This window comes from Propithecus coquereli, unplaced genomic scaffold, assembly GCF_000956105.1.
Source record: "Propithecus coquereli isolate 6110/MARCELLA unplaced genomic scaffold, Pcoq_1.0 Scaffold20, whole genome shotgun sequence".
NCBI lineage: Eukaryota > Metazoa > Chordata > Mammalia > Primates > Indriidae > Propithecus > Propithecus coquereli.
In genome coordinates this window covers 7,444,150-7,470,841 of record NW_012144967.1, presented here as the reverse complement: position 1 = coordinate 7,470,841, position 26,692 = coordinate 7,444,150, and the positions used below count along the sequence as shown (strand labels likewise).

The 26,692-nt window shown below is 46.0% G+C and overlaps 1 protein-coding gene and 1 pseudogene across 1 annotated transcript in view; both read left to right on the top strand.

The window, feature by feature from the left end:
* SLCO3A1 (solute carrier organic anion transporter family, member 3A1) overlaps positions 1 to 7,225 on the top strand; it is a 335,490-nt gene extending 328,265 nt beyond the window's left edge. Inside the window, exon 10 of the mRNA XM_012643783.1 lies at positions 6,435 to 7,225. Coding sequence (XP_012499237.1) covers positions 6,435 to 6,814 — 380 coding nt within the window. The 3' untranslated portion in view covers positions 6,815 to 7,225. The remainder of the gene's footprint in view (positions 1 to 6,434) is intronic.
* An 11,715-nt stretch (positions 7,226 to 18,940) lies between these two features.
* LOC105809819 overlaps positions 18,941 to 26,692 on the top strand; it is a 124,067-nt pseudogene continuing 116,315 nt past the window's right edge.

The following is a 26,692-nucleotide window of genomic DNA, read 5'->3' as shown; positions in this document are numbered from 1 at the left end:
CAGGTAATGGGGATACAATGGGGACATGACAAGATCCATGACAGAGTCAGCACAGGTGCAATGGGAACACGTGGATTGACCCCCTAACCTTGCCTTGGGATGGGAGCAGTGGGTTTGGAAGGGGTGTAATGTCTGTCTATACTAAGCTCTGCGGAAGGAGTAAGAGTTATACAGATAAGCAGGAAGAAGAGTATTTTAGACAGAGGGGTAAAAGCTTAGTGGGTGAGCAGAGGCCACAGCATGTCTGGAGTGCACAGGACCAGGGGTGCTGAAGAGGGTGGTGGGTCAGGAAGGGCTTATGCCCTGTTGATGAGTTTGATCTTTAAGGCAGACGGATGGGCTCATTGATGGGCTTTAATCAGGAAATGACAAGGTCCACTGACAAGGTCCACTGTATATTTTAGAAAGGACCCCATCTGTGGAGAATGAGAATATGGGGTGCTACCAGGATGGGGAGAGGAAGGTGGAGAGAGGTTGAGGAGGAGGAACCTTCAAGGCTTATTCCCCAAGTGTAAGGATTGGAGTCACTGAGAGAAGCACCCATGGTGACAACTCGTTTAAAGGCTTGGATCATGTGATGAACAGGGGAATTCTTATTGAGACAGGATAGGGAGCAGGTATAGACCAGCGCGACTTTCTGTGACGATGGAAACGTTCTATATCAGCACCATATGTGACTATTGTGCACTTGAAATGTGGCTTCCATAAACTTTCATTTTTATTGGTTTTTATATAAGTAGCCAAAGGTGGCTGTGGTACTGGGCGGTGCAAATACAGAGGGGCAATTGCCACAGTACCACCCAGGAGGGCCAGATCGTGAGGAAGCGGCAGAGGTGGGCAGCACCACGCTTTCCAGACACTTGGCTGCAGGGAATGTAGAAGCGAATGCCAGCTTTGTTCCCTTGTTGCACTACAGGGCCAGGGCAGGACTGCACATGGTGCCAGGAGCAGAAGCAGGGAGGGTAGTGTCTGCGGGGGGAGAGTAGAGCAAAGAAGTTGAGGAGGATGATCAAATTGGGGCTACCGTGGTGGACCACGGGGCCTGGCTGCATAAGGAAGAGGTGAGATAGGAGAAAGTAGAGAGGACGGAGGGAGAACTGGAGCCTGTGGCCAAAGGCCGCCTCGTCTGAGTTGGAGATTGCAGAGGTGGAACAGCTCTGAGAGATGGCGAAGCCCGGGGTGTGTCTGGCCAGAGAGGAACAGCCTTGATGTTGAGAACGTGTTATTCAAAGACGAAGATGTTGACTCACGTGGACAAGTTCATGTCCTCCAGGGCAGTAGCCGAAGTTGAGCAGGGCAGGAGGACACCGAGCTGGAGAAAGTCAGTCGATTCAGAGTGGAGTGAATGATCTGCTCGTGGCAGGACTCCTGGTGCACTGGGTCCATCCTCCTTCCCCCTTTTGCAAACGGCCTGAGTCACAGCTTTTCTCTCTGGGCTGTGAGCAAACCATCTGCTCGTGGGTCTGATCTAGAATCTTGCTTCTGGGGTCTACCACGTGCCATGGATATTGCACTAAATTAGATTACTGGAAAGAGATATGCATTGAGACCCTTCCATGTGCAAGGCGGCACCCCAAAGGGTATTCAAATGAGCAGGTGCTATATCCTCCCTTGGGGGGCTCCAGCAGGAGAATGAAGCAAGTGTTGGGAAGGCGCAGGCTTAGAAGAGTCATAGAGGACCTTGAATTTCAAGGAAAGCTGAGTAGTTGCTAGCATGGAGCACGAATGTTTCAGATAGGGGAGTGGACATACATGCAGAATGCCTAGGAGGTCAGCCAGGCAGGATGACTCGTGAGAAGCAGCCGACCAGGAGTAGGACAGGGGGTTGAAAGGCAAAGACAAATGGGAGCCATGGAGTGGAGACGGCATCTGTTTCCCCCCACCTGATTAGATGAAAGCAAAAGAGGAGCAGCAGAAGCTTGGGTGAGGCGTTGAGCCCCTGGGACTAGGCCTATGGAGAAGCCTTTCATAGAATGAGATATCAGACACGATGAATCAGGTGGCTCAAGGGTGCCACCCACCAGCACCTGCCAGGCAAAAGCACTGGGAAGGCCACCCTAAGGGTGCGTCTCTGTATGCGGGTGTCATTTCTGAGCGGACTGTCCCCGGATCTTGTGCGATTCGTGAATTACTCTAGGAAAGTACATCTGAGAAACTCCTGATGTGTTCAAACATGTGTTGAGCTGCTGTGAGCGTAGTCCTAACATGAAGTGTGCAGGCAAGTGGAGAAATGAACATGTTAAATGATACTTTGGATGCCCAGGGACCCCAGGTGAGAGGGAGAGGGTACAAAAGTAGGATGCATGAAAGACCCGCTCTACTCACCAGTGCACTAGCAGATTTATCTGGAAAGCATGGTTTAGGCACCAGCTGTGTGCCAGGCTCTCTCAGCAATGTGCCTGACCTCCTGATGTACCTGCATCACCCCAGATCTGCTTCCCTTACCTGTGCTAAGGTGACATGGAATGCTTACATGGATCCCTCTGCAGTCAGTCACACCAGGTCTTGAGTCCAGCTCTGCCTTTGCTGCCCATTTTGGCAGGTCATTTAAGCCCTTTGAGCCTTTGTAACTTTAATAAGGGGTCCAGACCCCTTGAACTGAGAATGTAGCTCCTCCAGATTCTCAGATTTAAAACAGTGAATGTCAGGTGTCCCTGGAAGATGCTTGCTGATGTCAACAGTCCAGTCTCTCTTGTGGCATTGCTGGAGCAGAGAAACTCATTCATCCTTTTGGGATAATACACTTTGCAACATCCCCCTCTCTAGCTGGTGCTGGACATAATAGTAATTCCACCAGGTTGAATAGAGATTCCATGGCGAATTCAAGTCTTGCCAGGTAAGCTGGAGAGGAAGAGATATCTTTTTAAAATGTAAATGACAGAGTAATTTTCAGCTTCCATTTTGTCCCAGAAAGGAATGCGAATTTATTTTTCTTACAAAAGCCTTTCAGTTCACCTTTTAAGTTTAGACCAAACAATATCAATGGGCACAGCCTTTTAACTAGGGGAGTGAATTAAATAGCCGAGATACAAGGCCCTGAGGTTTAATCTCTGTTAATAGAGTTCAGAAAAACAGACAATTTTCTTAAGCAGTGCTGCAATTTTTTCCATAGAAATATATATAGCTGCAATTTGTGCCAGAGTATAATAGGAAGTAAGATACACTCCTTTTAATATTCTCTGTAATAACACGGAACAGCACGGACCCTGCACACATCCTCCCCAACATACAGTGGGCTCCCAGTGTCGGGACCCCATGACCATCTCCTTCATCCCCGAGTTTCTGCCCAGGAGAAGAGAAGACGGAAGGGAGAGAACTGCTCTTGCAGGCCCCAGGGAGGAAAGCATTCTTCCAAAATACACAATTTCTAAAGAAACACTACACCGTCATCACCCTCCCTTATCACTAAGGACGTAACAGAGTGAAGACGCTCAAAACAGGAGTAGACACTAGATGCACCTCACCGACTTGGCTGGAAGCACCCAGTTATCCGCTAAAACATATTTATTCTTATGAGACGGAGAATTCTTACCTGTTGGGGTTATTCACTGAATCATGGCTTGAAAGGTTTTCTACAACTCTTTCTCTAGAGGCGATGATTTAAAGGAGGGCAGATTTTCATTTATCCAAAGGGATTTGGGACAAAAGCCAAACAATAGGAAGGGAACCGGGTTTGCAGAGGGCCCACCATGTGAAGGCTTTCTCCGATGGTATTTCATTTCATTCTTATGAAAGCTCCCGAAGAAGGTATGATTGTGCCCATTTTATCAACAGTGAGACTGAGATTCAGTAAAGTTGAGCAACTTGCCCGAGGTCACACAGTTCCCAAGTGGCAGGGTTAGAATCCAAAATCAGCTGTCTCTGGTTCCAGAATTTATGTTTCCTCCCACCAACCAAGCAACCTCCAGCTGTGAGCTCCCCACTGGAAAAAAGCCAACCACGACAACTGTGTCTCTTCCTGCCAACAAGTGCAGTACTGCCAAATACTGGGAGTTTGTTTGCAAAATAAGTCTCCCAGCCTTCTCTATGCATTAACAAGAAGGGCGGGCTCCCGCTTTGCAAGGATCAGAACCCCTGTTTGTTTCACCCTCTGCACACTTCAAAACCAGGCTTCTGAAAGCCAGTTATTCCCAGGAGCTGAGCAAAAGGTAAATAAAATGTTCTCTGTAGCCTTGGAAATCCCCACTAAGAGCTCTAAAATCATCTCAACTCAACAAACTTTGAATTAGAAAGAAGAGAATTATTGGGTTTGGGTTTTGAAATACCAAACCTGGACCAAACAACATCTCTCATTCTCAGTTTCTTTTTATGTGAAATAAGGTGGGTTATGGAGGGGATTCATAATGGACGTAGATCACCCTATATAACCCCAGGGTGGGGCTGGTAGTAGTTACCATTACAGCTGTCATACTATAGAAGTCTCCTGGTGGTCCCTGGAGAACCAGCTGCATGATGAACATACAAGGATGAGTGACGAGGCAGGAAAATTAGTCATTAGAGTGTGACTCCCTCCTGCGACTAATCAGGTGAGTTCCAGAATGGCAGAGGCCTCTAACTAAAAAGATCCAATCAGTTCTCTGTCTCTAGCATTCTCTGCAGACCTGGAAGCTAGGGCTTGCTGGCTAGAGCTCCCCTTTGGGAAAGAACTGTAAGTCAATAAAAGAGAAAAGATGGAGTTGGTGGAAAAGCAAGCCAGTATTTTCTCTATTCAGAAATATAAAAGGAAACTTGTAAAGGTTACACTTGAGAGACTCAACCTAGAGTTTTTGCTAAACTATCACCCTAAATTCCCTATCGGACATGAACAAGGTAGCAAAAGTTCTGGCCCCATAGAGGGGCCAGGCCTTTGCAAAATAGTCACACACCTCGTTTGTGAAGAGTTTTACTCTAACCTTGACCAAGCAGGTGGGATGAACTCCATTTTAAAGATGTAGAAACTGAGGCACTTAGCTAACTGTTTAAAGGCTTTTTCTTACTCCGTCATCTGGTAGTGGAGCTTGACAACAGCAGGATAAAATTGGCATCTCCAGCATGTAGAGGTACGCGCCACATGAAAGACAACCAAATGTTATAAAAATCCTCACTCAGGTCCAGGTACATGGAGGAGTTACATACACATTGGCCTTTTAGAGGGATATTTTGGTTTAAACAAGTACTAACAGTTTCTTTATGTCGTAAAATTTCCTTCAACGTGCTTAAAATATGACCTAACTCGCGCAGAACTTGAACTTGCCCCCAGGAACCCATGCCTTTTGGAGCAAGGCGCACCTGTGCTCTCGGTTCCTTCCCATGGCAAAGCATTTAACCAGCAGAGATGGTTTCTGTGGTCTTCGCTGCCCATTGCTCGGTGCCCAGGACAAAGTGAAGTGGCCTCAAGAAAGGTCACAAGAGACCGAGGAACGGGTAGCATTTGGGAACAGTAATCATGGTATAATAAAAGCCTAGAAATAGAAAGGTGAATGGATTTGCATTGTCCCACTGTGCCACAGGAACAAGCCAAATTAGTCTCATTTATCCCCAGCTCCATCCATAATTTAAATTGGCTCCAAATCACCATTTTTTTTTTTTTACCTTAATAATGTGGAGTGTGGCTGAGTTTCTATTATGCGGTTGCCATGGCAGTTCCTCCAGTTGGCTCTTTCTCAGTGAAAAGAAGAAAGGCATTTGTTGGGAGCAGGGAGAAAACAGGCAGGGTCAGGGTGTGGAGAGGGTCGCAAACACCTGGGCTGCCTTTTTGGCCACAGAGAATGCTAGGAATACGACTTTCCATTTGGCGGGACCACAGCCTGACCTGGCAGCTGGAAAGAAGGGAGCAGGTTTTGTGGCATTTTGAGCTTGAAGCTTATTAGATCAAGCTGCTTTGGGAAGTTGAATGAGGTTTCAACTAGAATTCTTATCGGGGGCTTTTCTTTGGGGTAACAAGTTGCAGAGCTGGAGAGTTCTAAGGAGAACGAAGGCACCTTGGACGGGGTGCTCAGGCAGCCTCATTAGCACTGACAGGATCATGCCATCTGCTCGCCCGGCCCTTCACTAAACCTTCCGTCTCTCGGGCTGCCCTGCAAACCCCCTGAAATGTGTTATTGTGTGGGTAGGTGTATTTTTCTGGGCTCAGGGTCTATATCTCATCTCATTCCCAGAGGGACCTTCCTTAATAAAAAAAGAATCCCTGCAAGGAACTCTCTGGTGTACTGGCCCCATTTTTGCAGATGAGGAAACCAAGGCAGGCTGCCTTACATAACGTGTGGGTTTGTTTGTAAGTAAGGGGGGCAGAGCTGGGGTTTGAACTCACAGTTTGCCTCCCAAGCCTGTCTTGACCGCTGTGCCGTACAGCCCCCGAGCCCAGGAGAGCTACGCAGGGACAGGAACAGGGGAGGCGCCACGTCACCAAAGCAGCCACCAGAGCCAGAACCTTACCACTCTCTTCCTTCCAACAGGTTTCATCCCCCCACCCCTCATCTTCGGGGCCGGTATCGACTCCACCTGCCTGTTCTGGAGCACGTTCTGCGGGGAGCAAGGCGCCTGCGTCCTCTACGACAACGTGGTCTACAGATACCTGTACGTCAGCATCGCCATCGCGCTCAAGTCCTTCGCCTTCGTCCTCTACACCACCACGTGGCAGTGCCTGAGGAAAAACTATAAACGCTACATCAAAAACCACGAGGGCGGGCTGAGCACCAGTGAGTTCTTTGCCTCTACTCTGACCCTAGACAACCTGGGGAGGGACCCTGTGCCCGCACACCAGACACATAGGACAAAGTTTATCTATAACCTGGAAGATCATGAGTGGTGTGAGAACATGGAGTCCGTTTTATAGTGACTAAAGAGGGCTGAACTCTGTATGAGTGATCAAAGGGTCATTTTTCTTAAAAAAGAAAAAATGGTTTCCAAAAAAAAAAAAAAAAACCAAAACTCAACATACACACACAAACACACACACACACACACAACCTTTGTCCTTCTCCTCAAAATCAGAGCCAGACAGGCTTCAGAATCAGGAGAGAATGGGATCGTGTGTTTGACGTGCAGCAGGTCCCGGAGGACACTCGCACTGCTGGCCGCAGAGTCTGCTTTGAAGGCACCTCATGGTTTTCAGGATGCCAACAGCTGCAAGCAACAGGCACTGCCAAATTCAGGGAACAGTGGTGGCCAGCTTGGAGGATGGACATTTCTGGATATACATACACATACAAAACAAAACAAACATTTTTTAAAAAGTCTACTAAAAAAAAAAAAAAAACACAAGTTGAGAACATTGCCAGATTAAGCACTAGTGACACACCTTGTGCCACCCTCTCCCTCCGTGTGGGGGTGGGAGGCACGAAAGGCGGAGGGGTGGAAGATACACTCCTCTAACTCTTGCAATATGGGTCACTGTGTAGACGCCTCACCCAGTCTGCATGTGGTCAAGGCCCCAGAGTTCTCTCAGCGATGCTAACGGGTGATCCATGCTGGAGTCTATAAGTGGCACCTCTCACCAGCTCCATTTCCATGTTCGAGACTGAGGGCCTGAGGCGGGGGGGGCCAGGTGGAGGGGCCAGCACCTCCCCTTCCCCTGGCAGCACCTCCCAGGAGCAGGCGTCCACCTTCCCCCAGCCCCGCAGAGTGACCTCAGGAAGCAGTGGGCCTCACCTGGCCATGACTGACCCGGCTCGGAGCCGGTGAGACCCAACACAGTCTAAGTCATTTGCTTACATTTGCCAAACATTTTGCCATTTTTAAAAAGAAAAATACAACGCATATGAATTTCCAACTTGTGTGTATAATCCTCTAATACTATTTTTAACTACTTCTAAAATCTGTGTTAACCCTTCAGTCACTAACACAGTTCTCTAGGCCGGATTTATGATGCTGGTTGCTTTTACTTTTCTCCTTTTTTAGTGCACCAAAAATATAATGTGATGCAAGGGATGCAATTAATCTATTGTAATTTTTATCATTTTATCCTCATTTGGATATTCTGCAAAAAAACGAGTATACAATGCGTTACAAGAAGAAAAAACTTACTTCAAAAGAGTGTCTGTGCAGGCTGCCTTTAAAAGAATCACATTTGCGACAACGGGATAAGGCGATGAATTGCAAATTTGCCTTCTAGCTTTATTCCCCGTGATTCAGTGATCACTGTCATGGGAAGCCCTTTTATAGCCATGCTTGACATTCCAAGAGGCGTTCTTTTCAGCCTGTGGAGGAGACATGCTCAGATGTGGGTTTGTGTGTATGGGTGCGATACTTCTGGGAATAGGAAAGAGAACCACTCCCTAACACAAGCTGTTGAGCAGTCTGTGGTGTCTGTGATAGTGTTTGGACCCACGAGCTCCTGGAAGGTATCACGTGTCCAATGCATGAAAATGTCAATGACGTTTTCAGAGTTAATCTCAAACTAAGGGGCCTTTGTGTGTGCTTTGAAAGTGGCTGAACCTCAGTTAGAGAATGAACCCGTCATTGTTTAGGGTAACAATCACATGGGAAAACCTCTTGCAACCAGCAGACTAAGCCTCCTATGGTCATTTCCATATGGGGACAGAGCTCAGGTGAGTTAACAGAGGCGTGCACACATACACACACAGCAGAGGGCCCAGTTAACTTACCCTTCCTGCTTCTTCAGTGACCTTTGTTCATGCCGCACTCATGGCCCTGGAAAAGACCTCAAAGGTAGATTGGTTGGTTTGTTTTTTCACCCCAGACACACAGTTGCAGTTTACCAACAAGGCAACAAAAGAATCAGGAAATAAAAGGGGGTAGGAGGGTGCTGTGCCACATTTTTAACACAAATGCCCAAGTCTAGAGAAAGCACCAAGCAAGGATGACCAAAAGAGAAGCCGTGTCACAGGGCAGGGCCACTGTGGCCAGCTACCTGGGACAGGATGTTTCCAAAACAGCCCTTTCATCTGCTTAGTGTTAGTCTGTCCTTGTTCCTGAGGATGGTGATGCTCATCAGTATGTTAACTAGTAAAAGAAGGATGGTTCTCCAGCCAATTCGTAAAACATGTATGCTCTGTTCCTGAGGCTTTGATAACATTCTGTACAGGTTGTGGTTTAGTTTTGTTTTAAAAATGTATTGCTAATAGGTCACTGCCCTCTTAGAGATTATTACCAGGCCCTCCAAACTCAGTACTTACACACTGAGGCCTAAGACCTACTATTTCATGGGACTATTTACTTTGGGGGGGGGAAAAAGGTTTTTTTCAATTCTTTGTATTTTGGATTTTTTTTTTTCCCTAAGATTTCAGGATAAATGATAAAAGATGTTAGAATGACAAAGGAAAACAACTATAGGGCTGAGTTTTATCAGCAATTGGGTATAAATGTAAAGGCCCCTATTGCAAGACGGTTCTAAAGTGTGTTGTGTCATCTTTTAAAAATCTTAATTTCTCTCATATGCTGCAGAACAGAAAACTCGGTCTAGTTTTAATTTTCCTTTTGTGTTATAAAGAATCATTGTACATACAACACTAGATCCAGCCTCTTGGTTATCTGTTTGGTTCCAAATGGTATCTTGACTAAAGAGATTTCCTGGTAAGATCTTCATGGGATTTACAGAAAACAAAAATGTAAGGGATGGAATAAACCCAGAAAGTGAACGCTAGAGTTCTTTCTCTGTGCTGCAAACTCTTCCACCATCTTGGTTGAACAGGACCACGGGTGGATGAAAAGTCTCTCTTGGCTGAAAGTTTTGAAAGATCTTTGTAACTCCTACATATAGACCAAGAAGGTTTGGGGATTTTTTTTTTTTAACCAATATTATTCCCTCATATGAAGTAAACACATTTTGCAAAGGTGTCTCTCTGGGGGACAGGGTGTGCTGGCTGGCTTCAGCTGAGGCTGCGTGCTATCAGGGAAGGCCAGCTGTGAGGCTCAGAGGCACCCTGGGGACAGCAGCACTCCAGCAGGCCACAGCCTGCCCTGCCGACTTCCTCACAGTAATGCGGGAGCAGGAGAAGCTCCCCTCACGGTCGCCCTGAGGAGTTTGCTGGTGGTGCTTAACAGGCAACATAATAAGGGGAAACCAAGAGCTGCTGAGGAATTATTTGACAGGGTTGCTAATGTCTTCCGAGCTTCTCCATAAAAATCACTTTCTCACCACCTTACGATGGAACAGCTCACTTCAGTGATGATTTTCAGTTTGCTTAAATGGCATCTGTACATTCCAGTCCAGAGTCCACCTCCGTGTCCAGTAATGACCTCGAGGGTCCCCTCCCTCACACATGCAAGGTTTCCCAGCCCTTGTTGGAAAGCCAGCGGCCCTGAGGTAACCCATAGACGCATTCCACACAAGGGCCACCAGCTGGTCCCTGGGATGACAGCCACTCCATTCCCCAGGGATATTTCTCAGGAAAGAGAACCTGCTGTAGTTCTAATGGAAGTTCCTCCACACCTTCCAGAGGAGCCCAGGCCATTCCTTGTGAGGAACACGTAAAGAGGAAATATTTACATACACATACACATACACTCTCTAACAGAAAAACCCTCTGAGGAAAAGTAGTTGCTGCTTCCTGTGTTCCCGCCAGGCTGGTTTTCTTGCTGCTTCAGGTGCTGGGAAATACAGCCCCTTCTCCACCCAGCCATGCCTGCCAGACCCGAGTGGTCTGTTCTAAGCAGTGCTAGGAGCCCCAGAAGCCCCACTCAGCAGTGTTAAGCAATAAAGTTCAATGTGTAGAAATCAATGCGTCTGATCGTACAATCAAGACCAGAAGGAGGAGATGAGCTTCTGTTGCAGTTTGGTAGAGCTATGCTGTATTTTATTATGGTTTATATATTTGATCTGGTTTGTTTTGGATGAGGGAAGAAACCCAGGTAAGCAGTGTCTCAGTCCAACAGATGGAGAATACTTGCTACCTGGTGCCTTTCTTACCTGACTATTCTGATGGCGTAGGAGAAGCAGACATCTCTGGCCAAAAGCCAGAGGAAAGTTCCAGACACAGTAGGGGCTTGATCGCTCTGCTAGGCTAATGCTACTGCCCTCATATTGGCCTCTCAACCACAATCCATGTTTTCCTTTAGGGACTGTTTCCCCTTAGGTTAGAATCCAGATCAAATATCTAAGAGGCACCAAGTTTTCCAAGAGAGGGTGCTAGTGAAATTACATTTGGCCTGGAAAATTAGTTCAAGACCCAAATATAGTGTTTATCCTTTTTCTGCCCTTCCCTCCTCTTTCATTATAGCCCACCTCTCCCAACTCACTCCACATCCTACTCTCTGAACAGCTGCAAGGACCTAATCTCTTAGAGCAACTGGCCCTAAGTGACAGACTTTGGACCCCAGCCCCCTCTAGGGTATTAGTGTTGCTCAAGAGTGAACTGGAAGAATCTCTCACTGGTGGAATATGCAAGGAAGGTATTTTTGTTCAGATGCCTCTTACAGAGCCTGTGCCCTAGAGTAACACATGGAATCCACACTGACTGCACAGAGCCGCCCACACCTACCCAGGGTGCCTGGTCATCATGGCAGGGACCACACAGGTTATAAAACCTTAAAATGGGAAATTTAGAAAAGCAAAGATGGTCCCATCCCTCAGAAAACTCTGCTGCCATGGAAACAGGGGCAAGAGCTCATACTTGTCAGGGACCGTCCATGTGGTAACATGATTTTCATTTGCAGGATTAGTTTCATTCGGGGTGCATTGTATGAGCTTGATATATTCTAAACATGTATTTATTCATTCCTTTACTTAAAATTATGGCTCTGGGCCAGACCCTGGACCAGCTACAAAGGTGAAAGAGACATGGTCTCTGCCCTCTAAGAGCTTACAATTCAATGAGCTGGACAGACCTGAACACAAACATAGTCGATGAAATAATAGTGTTAAGAGCTAGGGTCTGTCTGGGGGTAAGGAGAGCTGATTCATGGTGGTGGTGAGCTCTGCCTCATGACAGCAAGAATCAGGAAGGCTCTGGAGAGAGAATGGTCAAGAAACTAAAAACTAAAGAGCAGTGAGTATCTGTAAGGGAGACAGGGTGAGAGGACAGAGAGGGGGAGAAGAGGCCCCCAAGAGAAGGCCGCCAAAGCACGTTCACAAGCTTTTTCTGTAAAGGGCCAAGTAGCAAACATTTTAGGCTGTATGGGCCATAGTCTGTCACAACTACTCAACTCCATTGCACTAATAGCATGAGATCGGCCGTAGACAGTGGGTAAACAAACGAATGGGCTGTGTTCCAATAATGCTTTATCTACAGAGACGGTGGTGGCTGGCTTTGGCCAAGGGAGGGCCGCAGTGTGCTGATCTCTGTTCTAGAGCACAGGCAAGGCCCCAAGAACACCTCGTGCTTGCGGAAGCATTAATGGCTGAGTGCAGGTGGGGCAGAGCCCAGCACGTGAGGCTGATGGAACACGTGTTACAAGGGACCTGGAGCTGACCATTCCTGGCCAGGAGACCCTAATTCGGATATCTCATTTATTTCCAACAATGAGTTAAGTGCCCTTTTGTTGTCAGGGTTTAAAATTGAAGGCAACATTATTTGTCTCTTGTGTAATGTGGAGAATTTGAACTGTATGTACACTCTACAGTCCCTTCCAGCTCTGAGATTCAGCAATTCAACTACAGTGACCGCCTTTTTTTCTTAACTGATGGAAATGGCCACATGAGGGATATATGTAGGAACCAGAAAAAGAAAAGTGAATCCAGATACTGAACAGTATTTCAAATCCCTTTCCTCCTCCCTACCAACACACAACATTGGCACTGTAAGGCTAACAGACATTCCGGGTGGAATAATTGGTAAGCACTAATAGTGGCTAATAATAATAGTAGCTAACATTTATCAAGCACTTACCATGAACTACTAGGCTGAGCTTATTACAGTATTGTTTAACGTCAACAATAACCCTGTGAGGTAGGAGCGGTTGTTAGCTTCATTTTACAGGGGAGGAAAACAAGACTTGGAAGGCTTCCAACACTGGCTCACGGTCACAAAGCAGAGCTGGGATTCAAACCCAGGTCTATGAATCCAAAGCCCATGTGCTTAGCCATCATGGGTATTGCCTCCCTAGTGGGCAAGACATGAGGGACCCGTCTGCATCTTTAGAGACTGCTTCAGAAGGACTCCAGCCCAAATGGACTATGGTGCCCCACACACGCTCACATGCCCCTGATATAACCACTAGGACACTGTGGAAGCTGTATCTAGGGATGTCCGTCCTTCCTGTGTCATTCCTGGTCTTAAGCCCTGATTCTAGTTATCCTCTGATACGAGGTGTTCTACCAGAAATGGACAGGTAAGAGGAAACAGATCCCTCCACTCTAATGCATTCTGAAATGCACTGTCAGAGCACCAAGATGCCAGGGAGGCATCAGCTCCAGCGGGGAGACCCCCAGACACTGCATGCCTGGTACCACTGTGGTCGACAGTATCAACCTTGGGAGCTCAGCTCTGGCCCAGGGCCTTCAGACACTGAAGCTGGGCACAACTGGGTATGTTTTACTCTAGTCTCAGATCTCAGGCTTTTAGGAACAGAGTCTCTAGACATTTCTATTTTTGTAATGACGATTCAGGTCAACAATCAGGAGTTGATGATTATCATAAATTTTGAATATTTTTCCATAAGGTAGAAGTGATTATGTTCTTTTGCTATGAGCAAATGGAACAACAGTACATTTTCTGGAGGTTTAACTTTCTGCAGATTGAGATTTTTGCCAGCCCATTAATGTTTTTCTTAAATTCATGCTAACCTAATAGAAAATGACTCTCATGGAGACATGCTTGGCACAACTATCTGATTTTATAATCTAAGGCCATAAAATGAATTGGAAGTGTACAATGTAGGAAGTTTCATTACAAGAGGAACCCACTGAACACAAATTCTGTTCTACTGCAGCTCCTTAGGGAGGGAAGGGGCTGGGGCACTCATGTCTGTTAGGAGCCTCCCCTCACCCCCGCCCGCCCCCACGCATGACCCGAGGTATCACAGCAGCAGCCTGGTCACACCAGCCCTACGAGGTGAGTATAATTTGTTTTCCACTTTACATGTCCAAAAACTAAAGCTCAGCAAATCCAACTGTCCCAAGGTCACATAGCTAGTTAGAAAATCACTGGGAGCCAGTGACAGATCTGACTCCCAAACCAGTGCTCTTTCCACTGTACTGCACGCCCCGCAAAGTGAGCACATGGATCTGGCTTCTTAGGAAGGCTCTATAAAGCCAACAGACCAGCTACCGCTGGGAAACCCAGGCAGGAGTCTATAGTCACGGAGAAGGGAGCCAAGAGCCAGAGGTGAGAGCCTCTGCAAAATTTTGCTTATGGGCACAGGAATCTAAAATGAGACAAACTATGTTTCCCTTCAATAATTAAACATTGGAGACTTTCAAAGCACTCCCTTCCTTCTTCAACCTTAGCCACATCTGCAGATGTTTCCTGGCCACTCATCAGCCTCTGTCTTACTCTGTTGAGTAGGAACCAATCCCAGCTCTTACTTCCGCCCCACCTTCTCCAACCCCCCATCCATAGGACCAAGACCATGAGAACTTGAGCCTTGCAAAAGTTGAGAAAAGATGCTTCCCAAATGCCCAGAACCCCAGCTCTTAGCTTCAAAACCCTGAGGAAAGCAGTGACATTTCCACACACCATTTTTTTTTTTTTTGGAGAGATAGGGTCTCGCTTTTGTCCAGGCTGCTCTTCAACTCCTGGCCTAAAGCAATCCTCCCACCTCGGCCTCCAAAAGTGCTGGAATTACAGGCATGAGCCACCGCGCCTGGCCTAGGAATGACATTTCCAAATTGTCATCTTATGTACCTCCAGGTCAAAGGCTAAAGAGGACAAATAAATGAATGGGGATGTCTATGGCCCCACTGTGCCTGTCATTGAACAGGAAAGCTGCATATTATGGTCAATGAGACGTGCACGGCTTATGAATCCTCACAGGGACTAGTTGGGTTTTTAATAGCTTTTCAGTGAAGCCACAACATCTATTTTGGAAGTGTGGCATAGGCTAAAAACCTTGTTCCTATAAAGAGACTGTTTTACTCCTCGTGCGGTGAATGACTGTGGCTGAATGAGAAACAAACTATCCTGAATGCTGAAGGACAAAGCGTGACACTGTGATGCCGGGTGGTTTTCTCTGACACTCAGCCTCCTCTTCGGTAGAGAGTCACTGTGCAGTGACTGAGTCCTGAACACAGGCCTGTCCCTGATGATTTATGTAAGAGGAGGCTGAATTATTGACAGGGAGACAGATGTCTACTTTATACACAAGTCCACTTGGGTGTTGGGATGGACATGTAGTTAAACGTGCTTCTCAGAAAGATGTTGCCTCCCAAAAGGCCTCTGGGCTTTGGAGTCTGCTCTCTTGGGGTGACATGAAGTGAAAACCAGCACTGTATTGCTTCCGCTGCCTACTCTCGTCCATTCCCCTGGAAAGCCACGATACTATTGTATAAGCCTAACAAAAAGTAGGAAAAGCAGAAAAGACCGATCTCTTTTTCCTCTTGGCTCTTCTTCCCTCCTCCCCCTTTAGGCACAGAGTACCAAGACATTGAGACTGAGAAAACCTGCCCCGAGTCACACTCACCTTCAGAAGACTCCTTTGTGAGAAGCTGAGGGCCTGGCCCTCTTCCTCCTCCTGCAGAGAACGGCCCACCACCACCCACAGACCGCGCGGGCCTGCCTTAGCGTGCTCCTCCCTGCCCGAGAACCCAAGGGCCCCAGTGTGGATCATCCAGCCAGTGTGTGGTCCTTTGAGGCCCCCAGCGCAGGCCTGTGACGAGGACTAAGTAGGTGACTTACTGTCAGGAGTCCTTGAAACAGCCCTCAGCATAGGCGTTTTTCCTGGGTCGCTAAAGAGTAACGTCGACCTGGTGTACAATTCCCCTTCCGTCCATCCCTCCTCTGGCTCCCATGGGGCTGGCTTGCTGACACGCTTTAGAAACCCCCTCTTGGGAATGCTTCTGTGACCGAGGGCTCCAGCAGCTCTAACAAAATCAGCCGAGGGGGGTCCAAACCACTCTGTTTCCCAGAATGGAGGGGAAAAAAGCACATACTCAATAGATTTTTGAGTGTGGTATTCTGTATTTTTGCAGCTTATATTTTCCAGATGAGCAGTTTAGAAATATGTGATGTTAAAGTACATACTGTACGTTTGCTGAAAATTATATTAAAAGCACTATTTTAATTCTTCCTCTGTCTCATGCTGTAATCTCTGTTATTTTTCTCTCTTGTGCCTTTGGGTAGAACGATTCTAAAAGATCTTTCTGGAGAGTGTTTCTGGCTGTATGTGTTTCTATATTTGTGAGCTTTGCGATTTACAGCCAAAAAGGACCTGTGTTCAAATCCCCACCCCAGCACTTGCTCCAGGTGTGATATTGATCAAGTGATCTGACTTCTCGGAGCCACAATTTCATCATCTGTAAAATGGGAATATTAACACCTGCTTTATACATTCGTGATAAGACTTAGATCAAGTGGGAAAGCACCGAGCACAGTGTGTGGCACAGAAAAATGGTCATTGTTTGTGACGATCCCGCCCTCTGGTTGGAATTAGGTACACTACAGCACTGATTCAGCTCCTCCTGATGCATGTCATGGCCCTGTGCTGTCACCATCTGCTTTTCCTTTCTGACCTTCCCACTGTTTGTAAACCTTGCGAAAGCAGGCAATAGCTTCATCTCAGGAACTGCCCACTGCCTGGTACAGTGTGCGTGACATTCAGTGGATGCGCAACATGCAAATGAACGAATGATGAACAAGCAGCCTCAGACCCGTCAGCCTGGAGGGCTTTGGCTTCATTCCCATTCCTTAGCAGCAACCACAGCATCTGCCTCCCTTTCTCTAGGTCCGCAGACCCACCCACAAGCCTCACTCTGTGGATGGAGCTCCAGAGGCCTTCCCTTCCTTGCCAGGCCCCTTCACCTGCAATTGCTCACCTCCTTATGAGTATGCTGGCCTCATCTGGACAGGCTGGTCAGGTTGGTACTAGCCACTGGCACATCTTAGAGTCCCCACTGCATTACACCACTGGCCAGATGATCTCCAGGGGTGGATGCTTGCCAGAATCCAGTCTGTGCTCTGTCCTTTTGGGCAAAAGACCTGGGATCGCTCCACTCCTCTTATGGGGCTAGCCCTGTAACTGACCCACTTTCTTCACGCCCCACTCCAGCCTGGATCTTGCCCTCTACAGCCCCATCATCCATTGCCATAGAGCCCACCTGAAATCAAATCAATTATGACCTGAAGACTGTACCCACCTCAGCTCTGAGTTGTCTTTTCACTCTAGGGTCGGGGGTGGGGGGGTCAGGAAAGAGTGCACTTGACCTTCTTCAAGGCCTGATGACTGAGCCATTGGTGCCTTGGGGATCTTTTTTAGCCTGGCCTTGTTATTTATGTGATTGTTTATTTTTTGCAAAGCAACATGATTTATTCTCTCTGGCATAAAAATCCCTAGAAAATGCAATTTCAACACTCTCTGTCCTGATGTGAAAAGATGCTGAAGCTGCTGAAAAAGTGGTTAGTGGCTCCTCTTGGGAGCTGGGCTTTGTCTGTGCTGAGAATTTCGATGGAGGCAGGAGGAGGAAGTAGGGAAGGGCTATTGCTTGAGGCATCAATGTGTTCGGTCCCAAATTTCATATTTGTTTTTATCTACAGTCCACTTTCTTTTTCCCTGCTACTTTTTCCCCTATAAAGGTGGTCAACTTAAGGAAAACACTCTCCCTCCATTTTATCTCAATCTAACAAAGGTATATATGGTATATTATTTCTTATTTGTAGTTAAGAGATTCATCTTTTAAGAGTTAAGTGGGTCCATGAGAGATCTGTTCACACAGGTTGTTCAACTAACCCAGGGAGAACAGATGGCTCAGATGAGACCACAAATGCTATCTCTTCCCAGTGTCCTGTCAGCTACCATGGGCCACCAGGGCCTTGAACTATATACACAAGTGGCTGATCTTGATCCACATCCAGAAATCTGACTTATTGGTCAATACACCCAAGCATTTGGCTCAGCCAAAATAAAAGCAGCTCTTTTTGTGGCCCCTAATGTGGATTCAGAGCCACTCACACAACCACTTTGCAAAAAGTGCTCCTCCCCTGCCTTTCTTCCTGCTCCAACTCCTGAGTTATAGTATTTCCAGCTGTGAAATATATAAACATGCATTTATGGGCTCCCCAAAGGAGAGCATTTCAGATCTCCCAGAATCCTGCTTTTCTCTATTCCTCATAAGAAAATTAAGGGGTGGAAACCAGATGAGGAAGAGGAGACCAGACCAGATGAGGAGACCAGATCGGATGAGGAAACCAGACTGGAAGAGGAAGCGAGACTGGATGAGGAAGAGGACACAAGACTGGATGAGGAAGAGGAGAACAGAGTGGATGAGACCAGACGAAGAAGAGGAGAACAGACCTGAAAAGGAGATAAATCAAGACGAGGAAAAGGAGACGAGACCAGAAGAGGAGACAAGACCAAACATGGAAGAGGAGAACAGACCCAAAGAGGAGACAAGACCGGATGGGGAAGAGGAGATGAGACCAGACTGGAAGAGAAGACCAGACTGGATGAGGAAAAGGAGACCAGACCAGAAGTTGAGATGAGACCAGATGAGGAAGAGGAGACCAGATGAGGAAGAGGAGACAAGACCGGAAGAGACCAGATGATGAAGAGGAGACCAGACCAGATGAGACCAGACGAGGAAGAGGAGACAAGACCAGACATGGAAGAGGAGAACAGATCAGAAAAGGAGATGAGACCAGATGAGGAAAAGGAGATGAGACTGGATGAGGAAGAGGAGACAAGACCAGATGAAGAAGAGGAGACAAGACCAGAAAAGGAGACCAGACAGGATAAGGAAGAGGAGACCAGAACAGACCAGAAGAGGAGATGAGACTGGACAAGGAACAGGAGACAAGACCAGATGTGGAAGAGGAGAACAGACCAGAAGAGGAGATGAGACCGGACGAGGAAGAGAACAGGAGACTGGACGAGGAAGAGGAGAACAGACTGGAAAAGGAGACCAGACCGGATGAGGAAGAGGAGACCAGAAGAGGAGATGATACCAGATGAGGAAGAGGAGACCAGACCAGACAAGGAACAGAAGACCAGACCAGAAGAGGAGATGAGGCTGGATGAGGAAGAGGAGACCAGACTGGAGGAGGAAGAGAGTGCTAAGTTCTTAATCTGCAATACCTCATTCAGACCTCATGAACCATCCTGTAAGATAGATATTGTTCTTTACCTTGTTTACAGATGAGGAAACTAAGGCTTAGAGAAGTTATATAATCTGCCCAAGGTAACACCTTAACTCATGAAACTGAGAATCCAAACCAGGCCTGACTCCGGAGTCTGTGCTCTTAGCCATTATGAAGTCAGATACCTTCTTTCTGCCTATATGGCTGTTCCCACAGCTTCCTCCAAAGGTGTCCTCAGGCTGGCCCTGGGGCTGAGCTACAGCTGCTGTCCTGGTGATTTCCAACCCCAGATTTTATTTTTACTGTGGATGGGGGGAAAGGCACAGTCCTGAACTGGAGGGCCAAAATTGGGCTTCTTGTGCTGTTCCATCTCTGGACACAAGAGAGTAAAACTCTCAGCAGGCATCTCTTGCACTAGGCCTCACTTGCTCCATGGGTAACATGGGAAGAATAATCCTACTCCTGGTGCCTGCCAAGATTACTTTTTTGAGATCATATATAGAAGAAATCTGCATAAGGGATTAGCACTTATTAGACTATGTATAGATCTAGCCCCCAACCAAAGTTCCAAACTTAATTCCCAAAAGTTCCCAGCAAACTTAGAAAACCTCCAAAGGATTCTTACCTCCCTGCTTTTGTTCATGCCTTTCTCCATATCTGAAAGTCCTCCTCACCTTTATCTACCATAATCCTACCTATCCAAAAGACCTAGTTCATAGGCTTCCTCCTAGAAGGTGTTTGTGGACAGCTGTCCTTGAAGTGATCCATTTCTCCTACCTAATCTTTGGCTGTAATCACCTAAGACAGACATTACTCCTAGCCTTACCATATAATTACTGATGTATAGGACATCTCCTCTTTGGAGGACATGTGTTGGTTTTTCCTTGCCTAATATCTTCTCCCCCTTTTAGTAACAGCAACTTGATTTTTCTCTGGTGAACAACCTTCCCTCACTTTTAATCCATATGATTTGGATGGGGTCAACCGCACTTCCAAATCTAGAGGTAGGCATGTGATGTAGGCCTATTCAGAGTTATTATAATGGGTTCAGTGAAGGGTAGGTGACTCAATAAAAGCATTGAGAATGACTCCTAGAACTTTTGCTAGGACCGTTGGCATAAAAACCACTATTTTTGTTACAATTGGATGTAAACATGGAGCTGTGAGTGGCTTTCACATGGGAAAAAAATTCCTGAGGATGAAGCCACCCAAGAGCAGGTTATAGAAAGAGACCTCATCTGGAGAAGAATATTGTTGGAAACCCATGGATCTTATATTCAGCTATTCCTGAAACTATTAATAGAAGTAACCTGCCTAAGACAAATAAATTCTGTCCCCTGCCCACATTGTTTTAAGCTAGTTTGTGTTGAGTTTCTATAATGTAGAACTGAAAGATAGGAACACATCCTCAATTTGTTAATGAACTTTAAGGGGCCAAAGTCCTGATCTTTTTAACTTTGCATCTCTTAGCATGATGCCTGGTAAGACAGAGGGTCCTCGAGTTGTGATGATTGATTCATTCAACCTCACTGTCCCTGAGCACCTACAATGAGCTGAGCTAAGCGCTGAAACCACAAGGAATAATTAGACATAGTCCTTGCCCTTGAGGAGTTCTGAATATAGTATAAGGAGGAGGTATGAAAATGAGCACTTTATAATATAACTTGGGCTATAATAGAAATCTCAGAAAATTTTGTGGGATTCCAGAGGGTTGGAGGTTTGGGGAGATGGGATGTGAGAAGGCTCCTCAGTGGAGGTGACATCTGAGTCGAGTTCTTAAAGAACAAATAGAAGTTCCTAGGCAGAGAAGTGGGCATGGGGAAAAGGTGTCCCAGGGACGAGGTATTCCAGGTGGAGAGAACAAGATTACATCTTAATAATTATAAAATTAGTAATAATATCACTATCTCCTGTTCTTCCTGGGGCCTCTTCACAAGCTCCTTACTCTTTCTTTTTCTCTGTCTCATCTATCAGTGGAACCATCATAGTGGTTAAGAGCACAAGCTCTGAGCTCTGAAAGATTGTGGTTCTGCCAGAGGGGATGCCTCATGCCTATAATCCCAGTGACTTGGGAGGCTAAGGTGGGAGGATCACTTCAGCCCTGGAGTTTAAGACCAGCCTAAGCAAAATGGTGAGACCCCACCTCTACAAAAGTAGAAAACTTAGCCAAGTGTGGTGGTGGACACCTGTAAGTCCCAGCTACTCAGGAGGCTGAGCCAGGAGAATCACTCGAGCCCGGGAGTTGGAGGATGCAATGAGCTGTGATGACACCACCGCATTCTAGCCTGGGCAACAGAGGAAGACTTTGTCTCAAACCAAGAAACACAAATTTGGTTCTGCCACTTACTACACACATGATCTTGAGCAAAATCACTTAAATTTTACAAATAAGGACAATAGTGTATTTGCCTTATAAGATTGTCAAGAACATAAACAAAATTACAGATATAAAGAATGTGCCTGGCACAAGGTAATTATCAAGAAATGTTGGCTGCTATCATTTTTATTTTCATAATCAAGAACCTTTAAACACCAAGGAATAAAAACCAAACTCAAACTGACATGAAGAGTAAGGAGGTTCTTCATTGCACATAGTGGGGAGTCTTGAGTGCAGCAGGCTCCAGGCATGGAGTAATCAGGGCTCTGACTCCTTTTCTCTGCAGTGTTCCCAGCTCTGCCCTCTACTTTGTATTGGCTCTGTCTCCAGGCTTCCCTCATCGTCCAGAGATGGCTGTGCCACCAAGTCCTGTGCAATTGTGACATTCTTCCTTGTTCACATCCATCATGGACAGAGGAAAAATCCTCCTCCCCCAAACAGAAATTTAAATCTGCTTAGGCCAGCTTAGCTTATGTGCCTACTCCTGGACCAGTGACAGTGACCAGGGCAATTCCTTATGTTGATTGGCTTAAACCTGGCTTCCTGAACTGGTCACTGGAAAGTGAGGTTTGGTGGCCACTATTGGCTTAGACTAATTGGGATCCACCTGTATGGTTAGAGATGGGTCCCAGCTGTCTCCTGATCACATGGCTGCATTATGGCAAGGGAAGAAGGGTTCTGTTAGAGAGAAGGAAGGAATAACTGGATGTTGGATGGACAACCAACAGCGTAGCGTCTTCTGCGATGATTACTGTTTCATTTTTTTGCATGCTAGCTCACATGGGTCTCTTGAGGCCTTGGCTCAAATGGTTCCTTATCAGTGAAGTTTTCCTTGACTACACAAGTCAGTTAGTCAGTAAGTAAGTGAGTCAGTCTCTCTCCACTCACGGAGAAAGACCTGTTTTGTTTCATAATGAAAAGCTGCTCGTGTGAAAAAAGGAAAAGAAAATTAAGGGGTGAAATAGAGACGACAATTCAGCTGGAACACAAAGCCAGGGTGACCGGTGCATGAGTTTGTTTGATCAGCCATATAGAAAACAGCCCCAGGGACTCGAACTCAATATGACAGGTGCTCCCACAGCCTCTTTCAGAGAGGAAACATTTTCCTAGGAGGCTTCTCTGCATTACACATCACTGAGAACTTCACAACACACAGCAGTGACTCAGACATCTTCTCGATAAAAAGGACGGGAAAGCCCCTGTCCCCAGACTTCACACCCCTCAGCTTAGCAGCTGACTCCTTTCTCACCTCAGTTTCTTTGGGGAATTATTCTGTATTGAGGCAACTCTATTTTCATAGTAAAATCAGTACTTGATACAGGCTAAAAAAAAGAAAATGAAGAAAATGGCAGTTTCTTCCACTGTGCCTAAAACCATCATTTTCTAGCTCTTCAGGTTTTATGCAAACGATTAGACATGACATTGCAAGACTAAGAAAGGAGACGTTCCTCTTAAGCAGGATGTTGGGGATAAGATTTTGTTTTCATCGCGACTGTGCCTGTGAATGTGACTCTTGAAAGATCATATCACTGTCAGTCATTTTCTCAGGTGATATCAACGGGTCAATCCTGACAAAGTCACTGAGGCAGCTCCAGGGGAGGAGCGAACCAGAAGCAAGACCCGAGTCGCGGCGTGAGGGGTCTTAGTGGATATTCAAAGGCCCTCGCTCTGACTTGGTCCCACCCTCTACTCCATGGTGTCCCATGCTCCCTGCGAACACAGACTCTGAGGAAGACCGCTAATTTCCTTTCGTATTTTAAACAGACGTATGTCAGATTGAAAGCAAGGCCGTGAGGTATAGTAAGTTGGTATGGACAGGACTCTGCGAGGCTGTCTGCCCATGGTAGGCCCTCCATACCTGGGGGCAAAAGGAGAGCAGGATGCTTAGTGGGAAGAGCAGGTAACAGGTTTGCATCTGGCTCAGGTGCTTACTAGCCTGGCCAGGTTAGCAAGGTTTCACTCCGACCTTAGTCTCCATGTGGCTATGAAACGGGAAGGTTACAGGCTGCTTCGCGGAGGCATCGTGAGAATTTAATGTACATGTACAGCCCAGGATCCATCCCTGGCAGGGCTCAGGAAGTATGGGTTTCATTGAGAAGTCTCATTTTTGGCCACAGAAATACAAAACAGCTTCTGTTTGCCAATATTCACTACCACTGCACTCTTTGGAAACCTTCTCTCCTGCTGGGTAGCTACTCCCTTAATGACTTCTCAGGCAATTCCCTAATTTTTGAGACATTATTATTTATTAAAACAGCTTTGCCTCACCTACAAAGACCCAGTCCTGACCATTTGTAAACATCAGCCTCATATTCCATTCAACCCCCACAAGGGCAGGCTGGGGGAGTATGATCTGCTCTCTCTTCCATCCCTTTCCTCTTTCCTGCCCGACCTGGGCTCCAGAGGGAGGTGTGGAAGCTGAAGAGGGAACTACCTGTGGCTACGCTTGCTGCCTCATTGGCCATCCCTACTCTGATGACATCGCTGCTCTGATCACAAGAGGAGTCAGCAAGCCCACGCACTGGGGGGACGTGCAGCCCGTGTGCATACCCGAATCTTCACCAGCTATTGCTTTGGGGACTCCCTGGCCTCAATTTTGAGAAGGGAAATCAGACAGTGCCTCTCTTCATAAATATTACTCCTCTGCCCCCAAATGGTGACACCTCACCTCCTTCTGCAGCCCTTTCTGTGTGCTTGGGGTGGGGTGAGGATATGGGATGGGAAGAAGGACTTGGTAGTGCCAGTTTTCCTGAAAGAGGAGAAATCCAAAGTCCCCGCACCCCAGCATGCCATCCTACCATCTTAGTATGGTAACATCATCAGAAGAGGAAGGCCAGGCCGACAGGTGGTCATAACGAGAGATGACGCTACCTCAAGGGATGTCTCCCAACTTTCTATCCTGAGCAGCCACCTTCTAACCTTCAGGTAATTAAGTCTTTGTAGGTTTTGCACTTAATCAAAGAGTATTGATCCAGGGCCTGGTAGGAGCCCTGTGCCCACTGCAATCCTGTAGAGAGATCCAAGAAAACCCTGCGCTCAATAAACTGGCAATCTAGACTGAGGAAAAACACGCCTCCGTAGAATACAAAGACCCCTATTAGAGCCCTGCATATTCAAGTCCTCCTGCTGAGTGACAGGGACGTGAGAGTGATGGGAATTCAGAGCGGAGAGAATCCTTAATACTGCAGAGTAGCCAGAGGAAGCATTCTCAGGGAAGTGGAGTATGCAAAGGCCTCCAAGGAAAAATCCCTTTTAGGCTCCAGGTATGATGCTTTGCCCTGCCCAGAGGAACAGGTTTCTGAAAGGAAGCAAAGCAGTGGTTACAGAAGTAAAACATCCATGAGCAGACTCTAGGCTAATAACGACGTACCAAGCACTAAATTCTTCACAAAGCTGTCTTCTGGCAAGCACCCTGTGAGATATGATTGTACACCAGTCTGTTAGCCTGGGTTTCAATCTCGGGTCTTCTACTTGCCACCTATATGACCATGGTTTCCTCATCAGTAGCATGAAAGTCAACCTTCCCCCTCTACAGGCAGTCTGTGAGGATTCAGTAAGATAATGTATCTAAATCACTTAGCACTAAGCTCAACACCTAGAAAATGTCCAAGAAATATAAGGGCTCCTCTTCCTCTTGAGCACATAGAAAACACATTCTCTCACGTTTCCAGGTCATCTGATAGTTAAATTTTTAACAGCGCTAACTTGCACGGGTAACTAATTATAACAGCAATTATCTCCCTGAGGACAATTATTTGCCATCACCATTTGCACCCACTGAAATTACATGCACAAGAAGCAGAGTCACCCATTGGCAGATAAACATAATTAAATTGGAAGAATGACATCCAATGGCTGATTGGATTAATAAAAGAAATTTATTCCCCAGAGGTATTTCAGAAACGCTTCTCCAAGCTGGATCATATTTTTTAAAAGCTTGTACTCTGAATTCAAATTATGTATTAATTCTTTTCTAAAAATCAGCATGCCTCCAACCCTTATAAATACCATGTACTTCTGAGAAGATCAGACTATAATGGTCTTATAAAACACACACACAGACAAAAATCCACTTGATCTTTTATAAAAATAGATATAGAAAAGACATGGTACTTTGTGGTAAAGGCAATTCAACAAATATTTTAACTGGATAATATGTTTCCTGGTTTGAGAATTTTGTTTTAAACAGTGATCAAAGACCATGATGTATGTGGTCACTTCACAAATTCAAACAATTTTTTTGCCCTTAAATTCTCCAAGTATATAATCGTCAGCTGCAGATTTGGTTCAAAAATCTTTAAAAAATGAGTTTATAAATTATCTATTTCTGGTGAATTCCACAACAAGGTAGTAATGATTAGTGGGTTCCAAATTTATGGACACTGAGTGATAAAGGATTTTTCCTTTTCCTTTTGGGGATGTCCAACACTCTCATTGTTCTTACACGTATGAACACAGGTCTAAGTTTCCATTTCTAAATCTATCTACTGTTTGTCACTCTGGAAGCCTCAAGATAATTGATATCTGTTAGTTACAATGATGAATTTTTATGCCGCTCTCCATTTATGAGTTTTGGTGGCAGTCTACATTGGCATACTTCTTAGGTGCTTGAAATACTTCTGTGAGGTAGAGATAAGAAAGCCATAAAACTTTATTTTACCACCAGAAAAATCCCAAAGAGGAAAGGTGTCTTTCCCTGTAGCCCTTACTTCGCTTCTCTCACAAAAGAAAATAAAACCATCTGTCCCAAGATGGCTGCCAGAGAGGGGTGCACGCTGTTGGCGCCTGGAAGAGTACTTCAATCACTTCCCCATTTTCACACATGAAAAGGAAATTTCCATACACAGCTATTGCAGAAGTAAAAATGGGTGCATTCAATATTCACGGAACACTGGAAACGTCCTCGGAGTTTAGATCATGATTAGCTTGGAGAATTTCAAACTATACTGAAATGTGCCCTTAAAGAAAACCATGTTCATTAATTATCTAACTCAATTAGACTAAAAGCTAGAGTACAACCAATTGCTACCATCTTCAACTCTTTGGAAGACTCTTTAATAATCTTTACTGAAACTGAACTTTTTGGTATTAGAATGACTCTTATATTGTCCCTTTTCTTTTTTAATATAAGGTCATCTTTTCTAGAGATTAGTGTAAATGAATCTTGGTCATTAGACTGTCAGTTGTGCGCATAAATTAGTAATGTGAT